The 8,845-nt window shown below is 62.3% G+C and overlaps 1 protein-coding gene and 1 long non-coding RNA gene across 2 annotated transcripts in view; one reads left to right on the top strand and one right to left on the bottom strand.

Annotated features, from left to right (window-relative positions):
* Positions 1 to 8,845, bottom strand: part of TTBK1 (tau tubulin kinase 1) — a 37,822-nt gene that overhangs the window by 2,466 nt on the left and 26,511 nt on the right. Inside the window, exon 13 of the mRNA XM_040643501.1 lies at positions 1,100 to 2,700. Coding sequence (XP_040499435.1) covers positions 1,100 to 2,700 — 1,601 coding nt within the window. The remainder of the gene's footprint in view (positions 1 to 1,099; positions 2,701 to 8,845) is intronic.
* LOC121105706 lies at positions 1,747 to 4,703 on the top strand. Its single transcript, XR_005838330.1, has 3 exons — positions 1,747 to 1,836; positions 2,130 to 2,256; positions 3,680 to 4,703. It is a non-coding gene; the product is annotated as an uncharacterized LOC121105706 (long non-coding RNA).

Here is an 8,845-nt window from a genome sequence, read left to right as displayed (position 1 = left end):
GGCCCTCCGCGACCCCCGCCCGGCCTTTGGTTGCTGCGCGCTGAGTCTGGAGTTTCCCTCTGGGTCCTTTCTTGGGGCCCCCGGGGGACGGGGTGCCGTCAGGCTGGGCCCGGGCCTGCGGGGCGCCCCGGGGCGGAGGCCCCGCGGGCCGGGCCTGGTGCGAGGGGGAGGAGCTCTCCTTGCGGGACAGGGACTGGCTCCGGGGGGACGCGCTGGGATGGCGCGGCGCGGCGGCGGCCGAGGGGCCTGGACTGCGCGGGGCGGGGGGCCTGGTGCAGGCTGCGGCTCTCCCCGGTCCCGGACCCCGGCCGGGGGGCTGTTTGGGGCGGAGGTCAGCAGCGACGGCCGACACTGGCGGCTTCTGCAGCTGGAGCCTGCGGGACGAGGGGAGGGGGCAGAAGGCAAGGGAAAAGAGGAGGGCAAAGAAAAAGGGAGAGACACTCTCAGATTCGCTGAGCACTGAGCCCTGGAGCCCTGCGTCTTCAGAGCTGGGCGAGGCTGTGGAGCCCATGGCACAGGTGGAGAAACCAGGGCCGATGCTCCGTCCTCCAGGGCAGGACCTCTAGGGGCCCCACGCTCCCGGGCTGCTCCCTGAGAGCTTGCTGCCTGCAGGCTTGCTTGGACGTCTCTGTTTCATCTTTAACATTCTCCTGGATTTTACATTCTACTCTATCCCAGTCCCCTGTTTACATTGGTATGAATAATGTTTTCTCCCAACTGCTCTGGTCTTTATCCTTTGGCTGCAAATGATTCACGGCATGCTAGACGCTGTGTGCGAGCCTCACGTGCCCCCATTAACCTTTCCCAAGCTTGGCCTCCCTGGCTCCCCTCGGGCCCCCATTAACCTTTCCCAAGCTTGGCCTCCCTGGCTCCCCTCTGGACATGTTCACCGTAGCCACTCCCGTGAGCCCAGTGACAGGGCTGGAACCCGAGTCAGCAGAGACACTCGGCTGGAGGGGTGGTGACCAGGAGGAGGTGTAGCCGAGGGTCCCTCCTTCATCCTCACTAGGCCCTGACCTTGGCCCTGGGGAAGCTCCTGGTGGCGGAGGCCTTCTGGGGTCGCCCCCTGGCCACCCCGGGGCTGGCAGCGGTTTCTCACCTGCTGGTGATGGCTGTGTCGGGTGCGGGGGCGCCGTGGGGTCTGCCGGTGGACTGCTGCTGGGCTGCGGCCGGCGTGGCCATGCGGATGCTGATGGGGCGGGGAATCCGGCTCCGGGAGGCAGCTGCGCGCCCGGCCTTCCTGGGGGCGGTGGGCTCCGAGGCCGGCGCGTCCTCCTCGGAGCCCGTGCCTGAGAGTGTCTCCGAGGCCGGGCGCTGCTCCTCACTGGAGGAGGACGAGGCCCCAGAGGCCAGCCTCAACAGCAGGCGGCCCTGCCTCTTCTCCATCACCAGCCGCGCCAGGTCCTGCTGTGGCCGGGCCCTCTTGCCCCACCGCTCTTTGGCCGACAGGGAGCCCGAGGGCTCCGAGCCTGTGTCCTCCTCAGACAGCAGGACAGGGATCCGGCTCCTGGGGCGAGGGCCTGCCATGGCATGGCGACTGGGGGAGATGGTGGCCAGTTTCTCGGGGCTTGGCTCCAGCGGGGATGCTGGGGCCGGCCCATTGGCAAGGGCTGGGCCGTTGGGCAATGAGTCTGTGGCCACCTCCAAGGGGGTGTCCCCAGAGGGGCCGGACAGAGCACGGCTCTCCAGCCCTGCCTGGGCGATGCCGTTCTCCAGGGGCACAGAGGCCCCCTCCTCCACGGCCCTCCCGTCAGAGGGCGCCTCCAGGCCCAGCTCTCCCCCAGCGCCCAGCTCCTCAGGCCGGGAGGCTTGTCCACCGGAAGACATGACATTGAGGTGGGTTTTCTCCGCAATGTGCACAAAGGTCCTCTCAACTTTGGTGAAGGGTGAGGAGGTGACTGCCACTCCTCCTGCCCCTGTGGTCACTGCCCCGGCCCCTGGCCCTGGCCCGGGTCCGGGGGGCTTGGGCTCAGACTTGAGGACAGAGGACAGGGTGCCCGGCTCAGACACGTCCAGCTGGCTGCCGGTGGGCTGGGGCCGCTCTTGCTGAGGAGTGAGGGCAGCCAGAGTGCCCAGGTCAGGGTCGGGGGCCAGGTCGGCAGTGACGGGCGACTTCTTCATGTCGCCAGGGGAGACAAGCACCAGCGTTTTGGAGCCCTCCTCAGGCTCCAGGTCCCCGTCGGCCATGGAGGCCCGGCCCCTGGACTCCTTCTGGTCGTCAGCCAGCAGCGTGGATGGGGCACCCTCCTGACTCCGGTCAGTGCTCCTCTCACTCCCATCACTGCTGGAGCCACTGCGAGGCCCCAGCACTTCCCCTAGAGCCACTGCCTCCTCCTCCTCCTCCTCCTCCTCCTCCTCTTCCTCTTCCTCCTCTTCCTCCTCTTCCTCCTCCTCCTCTTCCTCCTCTTCCTCCTCCTCCTCTTCCTCCTCTTCCTCCTCCTCCTCTTCCTCCTCTTCCTCCTCCTCCTCTTCTTCCTCCTCCTCTTCCTCCTTCCCATTAGCTTGAGGCTGAACAGGAGCCAGTGGGACCTGGGGGGTGGTGAGCAGCATGTGGGAGAAGCCCACCCTCCGGACCCTGTTGAGCAACCGAGCCCGTTCTCTGTAATCAGAGAGGTCTTTCTTGAAGTCCTGGTAGGGCAGGCTCAGAGGCACAGCTCGCGGGAGACCATTGACCTCAAACGGGGGCGCCACGGAGAACACCTGCAAGGAGCACACACAGGGACTTGCTGATGTCACCCGCCCCGCTGGGCCCCATGAGACGGGACAGCACCCACAGGCTGGGAGGCCCACGTGTCTAGGCGCATGCGCCAGAGTGTGTGCTCCGTGAGGATGGGCACTGGGGCTGTTCGCTCATTGCTCTATCCCCCATGGCCTAGAAGGGTCCCTGGCACCTAGCGAGCGCTCAGGAAATCTCTAAGGACCGAGTGCATGCTCCAGTTCCCCGGAGGCCCCGATCCTGGCAGCTTTTCCGTCTCCCGTCTCCCGCCTCCTGTCGCCCTCCTCCCCCCTGCGAACCCAGAGCCAGCTCTGGCTCAGTCAGCAGAAGACAGTGACAGCCGCAGGGCATCAGAGCCACCGCGTGGATCACCTCTCCCTTTGACAGAGGAAACTAGGTCCAGAGAGGCCGCCAGGGCCATCAGAGCCTGTGCGGGACCAGGGCAAAGTTCGGCTGTCCTCCACACCCCAGAATGCAGGCTGGACCCCTGGAGCTCCAGCCCCCCTCCCCCCTGCCCCTTCCTGGCCTGTTGCTCAGGAATGGTCCAGCCCTCTCCGGGTGTGCTTTGAGTCCACACTTCCTCCAGGAATTCACAGCCGGCTTATGAAGGGCGGTTGCTTTCCACTTGATTAAGTTTTCGCCCTTTGAAGGTTTGGGCAGGGCCCTTGGCAATGTGATGCCTGTTCTTGGTTTTCTGGACTCCTGCCACGTCTCCCTTTAGCCTCCTTCCTTCCAGACTAGAAAGGCCTGATCACCCTGTCAGGACCTCAGGGCTTGCATCGTCTCCAGCTCTGCACTTGTCAACACGCGCACACGCACGCACACACCCATCTCCAGGCACCCCCAGTGCACCAGGCCCCATCGGGGCTGACACGGCTTCGTTTCGGGTGGGGATGGTGCTGACAGCGTCCAGTGCTTTGTGGGCCTTTCTGAACATGCTGGGCCTTGTCTTCCTAAACACAGCCCACCCAGCTCAGAAGCCTCAGAGACCTGACCCCTCCAACAGCTTCAGCTGCCATCCAGACCACTTCACTGAGACCCTCTCCTCTGGCCCGGCCCTGGATCCCTTTAGAAAAGCCCCATCCCTAGGATGGACCCTCTGCTCACAGTGTCCACGTTAGATGATCACAGCTGGAACCCTCTCTCCTTCCATCTCAAAGCCCTCCCCTTCTGTTACACGGCGGGGAGGGGGAATGAGCACTGAAATCAGGCAGCAGCGACAAGGTCAGATTAGGACACAGGCCTGGAGAGAGCCACTGGCACGGCCACCTCACAAAGCACATCAGCCAAGGGGGCTCAGAAGTCCAAACTCTTTCCATCGCCTCACTGGCCTCCCACTCTCCCATGCAGGGAAACCTGGGACCCTCTGCCCTTTAGCAGGAAGCGCCATGGACCTCAGAGTGAGAACAGCTTTGCCTTAAGGATCACTGACGAGCCCACCAGGGGCATCTGGACCTGCTGGGTTTTCTATTTCAGAATCCCTCCACCACCAATCCCTTCTGGCTTCTTGTTGGGGAGGGCAGGCCTGGGCTCAAGTTCCTCCCTCCTCGGAGGGTGGGAAGTCCTCCTTCGCCTTTTTCCAGCCTCTCCTGAATGCCCGTGCCCAGCGAAATTCATCCATTTGCCCATGCCGCCCTGTGCTCATTCAGTCGGCTGGCGATCCCTAGACAGCCTCTGCGTGCTTGGTCCAGTAGGCTTGCAGACACCACAGGAGGAGTGACACTCCCCCTTTCCAGCTCAGACGGCAGCAAGTGTACTGGGTGTCAGTCAGCCAGGGGCAATCAGGGCCTGGGGGAACTCGCACCGTCCTACTCCCTTCCCAAGGCATCGGCCTTTATGATTCCAATTTCCGTATTGTGGTTCTCCAGCGTGGCTTGGCGCAGCATTATCTGGGGTGCTTCTTAAACCTACAGAGCCCTGGGGCGCCTGGGTGGCACAGCGGTTGAGCGTCTGCCTTCGGCTCAGGGCGTGATCCCAATGTTTTGGGATCGAGCCCCACATCAGGCTTCTCCGCTATGAGCCTGCTTCTTCCTCTCCCACTCCCCCTGCTTGTGTTCCCTCTCTCGCTGGCTGTCGAATAAATAAATAAAATCTTAAAAAAAAAACAAAAACCTACAGAGCCCTGAGTCCTACCCTCCCTGCCCCCAGATTCTGTAGGTCAGAGATGAGGCCCAGAAATCTCTCTGTTTTGAAGCTCCCTGGTGATTCTGATGGTGTTTGGCCAAAGGCGGATGCGGTAAGGGAGAATCATGGAGGAGGGGAGGCCACTAGAGGTGAGACCCTCCAAGAGAATGAAAGCCCTAGCCCTCCCCTTGCCTCCACTGAGCCCAGACCCAAAGGCTGTGGCCTCACCAACTTCAGAGCCCAGCCAAGTTCATGTTTACTCCAGTCAGCAGGATAAGTGGAGGGAGGCGGGTGGACCAGCCTCCGATCTTCTCCTGCCACCAAAACTGGGTTCTGCTCAGCCTTGACGTGTCTGACACCAGCGGCTCGGGACCCCAGGGGCGGGTTAGTCCACATTCCCCCATTCCCCAGACAGAGCACAGAGAGCGGCTGTCCTGCTCGGACCCTGGCCAAGCCCACACACCGCACACTGCACTTCAGCCCACAGTCCCAAGGTCAAAGAAGGGGAGCTATTGAGTGACCAAAGCTGCAGGATGGGCCATGACCCCTCCCCCTCCCTGGCAAGCCTCTCACAGCAGTGCTCCCCTTCCTCTCCCCTCAGCAGCCACCCGGGCACCCTTCCCGTCTCTCCATCTCCCCAGGGGAGCCCCCGATTGCCATAATTGCCCCACCTGAAAACTGGAGAAGAGAAATCAGCAGTGCAGCCCCCTCTGCCCCCCCCCACCTTTTCCAGATTTCTCATTTTTCTGTCTGTCCGGCTCTGCGCTCGCAGACCACATCTGTCAAGCCAGGAGCCCTCCCTCTGCTCCTCCGCCCCACACCCAGGGGTGCCCCCCAACTCAGGTGCACTGGCCGTTGACCGGCAGCGGGTGGAAGGGCTGAGATGACCTGAGAAGGTGGCTGCCTACCCTAGGTCTCTACAGATCCTCACACACTTGACTCCCAGATCTCAGTGTCCCCAACCCGTCCTCACCTGCCCTAGGCAAGGAGCTGACAGCGTGGGAACATTCTAAATGCTCCAGGGGTCAAGAAATGCAGCTCTCACTTGCCCTTCTGCCCCCGCACTTGCTTTAGGCCCCAAGGAGTAAAGTGTGGCCGGGTGATAGCACCCCACCCCCACCCCCAGGCTCTGCACAATCCATTCTCTCACTGATGGTCCGGGACAGACCATTCTCCCCCAGGCCAGAGCTGTCTCAGCTCCCGCATCAGAGCAGAGGGCCAGGGAAAGACTCTCAGAGTCCCTTCACAGGGCTCTCTGGCTTCCTGGTCTCCTTCCCCCCGCCCCCCACCACGGCTTCAATAGACTGAGCCACAGAGAACACATCTAGGTGCCCACTCCCCTACTTCCCATCCCTCCTCCAGCAAGTTGGCAATTTAGAGTCGGCGGGGAGAGCAGGGTCCATCCCCAAGACCTTCGGCAGGGGACAGCCGGCAGGGTGAGGGTTGCTGGAGTCCAACCAGGCCGAAACCTCCCAGGGTTCCCCTTCCCCTGCCATCCACCCTGGTCTTAGGGGCGGTCAGGCTGGATCCATTAATCTGAAATTTGCTTCCCAACCCGACCCCAGAATCAGCAAGACTAGTCCCTGTCCTCTGCCCATCGAGTGGTGGATTAGGAAGGAGAAGGATGAAAAGAAAGCAGGCCAAGCGCAGGTTCCTGGAAGGCGTCTTTAATCAGGATTTGGTAGTACACAAGCTCTCCGGATTGTCTGCATTAACATACAGGGACTTAAAAAGGCACAAGATCCCTCGCACAGCGACGCGTGCGGACGGGGCGCCTACCCCCGGCCGCTGCGTGTGCGCCGCGTGTGTAGTGAGTCCGTGTCCTACTTCGTGGCGGGCGCTGCGCAGTGTGCGGTGTTTCCAAGTGTTGGATTTGTACAGTACCGTCTTAGTCTCCAGCGGGGGCTCGGCATGCTTTTTCCACTCAGGCCCAGGGCCCCTCTGCCCCGATCTTGCTATGTACACTGAGGACGCACCCCGGAGAGAGAGAGGAAGAAAAAAAAAAAAAGCGTCCCGTGTGTGTGTGTGTGTGTGTGTGTGTGTGTGTGTGTGTGTGTGTGTGGTTTTGAGTTTTTCGTGCATGCTTATGCTGGCCGGGGTCGGGGAATAGTGCAAGCTTATAATACAGTATTATTGCAGTACAAAAAGGGGGCGCCATGATGGGGGGGGAGGTTTAGGAATAAACTGGCTGGAATTCGGGACTTCTGGAAGGGTCCTCTCCCCAACCCCCTTCCCATCCCTCGCTCCCCTCCCCACCACGATTAGGAAGCGTCTCTCCACGCTGGGAGGGGATCCTCGGGTCCCTGGAAAGAAGGGGCTCAGCTGCCCCAGGCTGAGCTTCCCCCCTCCTACCAGTCCCACCTCTCAGGGGGCAGGGGCCAGCCCTCTCCTTGCTAAATACTGTCAAACATTAGGACCCCCACCCCCGCCTGCTCCCCCACGGAAGCCCCTCCAATGGGGGGAGAGGGGTCGACGGAGCAAGTGCAAAGGAAGCAGATGTTGGTCCCTGAGTTTTATTTTCGGGGGTGGGGAGGGAGAAGAGCTGGAAGTGGGGGCGTGTTTGGGGACCCCCAGGGCCCTCAGTCGTGGAGTGGGGTGGGGCAGGAGACACGGACGTAGAGGCGTGGGCAAAAAGGGGGTGTTGGGTGGCTCTGAGAGACCTAGGCTCAAAGCTTGGCTCCCCCTCAACTCTGGGCTCTTTGGCATCCAAGTGCAAGGCCAATTATGGGGGCGGGGGAAGGCTGTGGGCGGTGAGGTAACAGGGATCGGGGGTGGGGAGACGCCCCCCCGCCGGCCAGCCCCTGGTCTGCACCCCGGCCCTGGAAGCACTGAGGGGCGAGCCCCCGCCCCGGGGTCGGGGGCCCAGCGGCCGCGAGCCAGCGAAGGGGAAAGCAAACACAAAGTTGGCGCGGGCGCGGGGCGGCAGGGGGTAAACCCGGAGCGGGGGTACTTTAGCAGCAGGCAGCTCGGCGGGGGCGCGCGCGGGGGCGGGGCTGGGGAGCCGGCCTGTACCCTGGTCGCGCGCGTAGCAGCTAGTTAAAAAGACTGACCGTACATTCGTGGCGCGCGGGCCGCGGGGGCGGGCGTGTGGGGGCGGGTCCCGGGGGCGGGAACGGAGCGGAAGTGGTGATTGGGGTCCTGTTACAGTAGAGTTAGAAACCTGCGAAAGGTGCCCGGAAACGCGATCTTTGTGCTCTCCCAGCCGGGGGCTGCTAGTTTGCTGTTCGGAGAGTGGATGAAATGTGCGCGCGTCTATGGAGTGTGCGTGTGCGTGTGTGTGTGTGTGTGAGGGCCAGTTAGTCGCGGCAAGGTGAACCCCACCCCCCGCACCCACAAAGCCTGTGCAGGTAGAAGGGAGGGTAAGTGGTGGGACTGACGGCGGAGCCAAGTGGAAGGAGAAGTCTAGGAAGGTTCCCGTAGTCCTTTGGGCTTCATTGCCCCTCCTCCCCCACTGCTTCTCAACGCTTTACTTGGGGGAAGGGGCCCACTCAGGCTCCGGGGTGCCCTGAACTGGGAAGCCCACTGGGTGGTATGGGGAACCATTGGGGATATTTGAGGGATGTGGTCCTCAGGCTGGGAGCCTCTCCCGTAGGGAGAAGGATGCTTTAAAATTTTCAGAGGCTCGCCCTCTAGTCCCACGGGACACCTCTGTCCCCCAAAGGGAATAATGCAAACTTGGGGACATGCCCCCCAACTTGAGGAGAGTGATTTGCCACACTCCTTGTTACCAAGGACTGCCTATGGGGGCGGGCTGATTCCTGCCCTTTGGGTTGGAATCTCGGTGGAGTTTGGGGGTGATGTTCAGGCCCTCCTTACGGGTCTATGCTTCCATCCGCAGGTACCAAAGCAACCCAAAGACAGCAGAGGATATTCCATCCTCCCGCAGCCAGGGGTCCCCACACACTCCTGAGCATGGTCCCTCCTGGCCACGCAATATAGACAAGTTTACCGCAGATCCTCTGCCATCCAGTGGCCCAAGCTCTGCGCCCCCCCCCCCCCCCCCCC

Source organism: Ursus maritimus, unplaced genomic scaffold, assembly GCF_017311325.1.
Source record: "Ursus maritimus isolate PB19 unplaced genomic scaffold, ASM1731132v1 scaffold_29, whole genome shotgun sequence".
In the NCBI taxonomy this organism is placed as follows: domain Eukaryota; kingdom Metazoa; phylum Chordata; class Mammalia; order Carnivora; family Ursidae; genus Ursus; species Ursus maritimus.
Note: the sequence above shows the minus strand (reverse complement) of the source record. Positions and strands in the feature narration are given on the sequence as shown.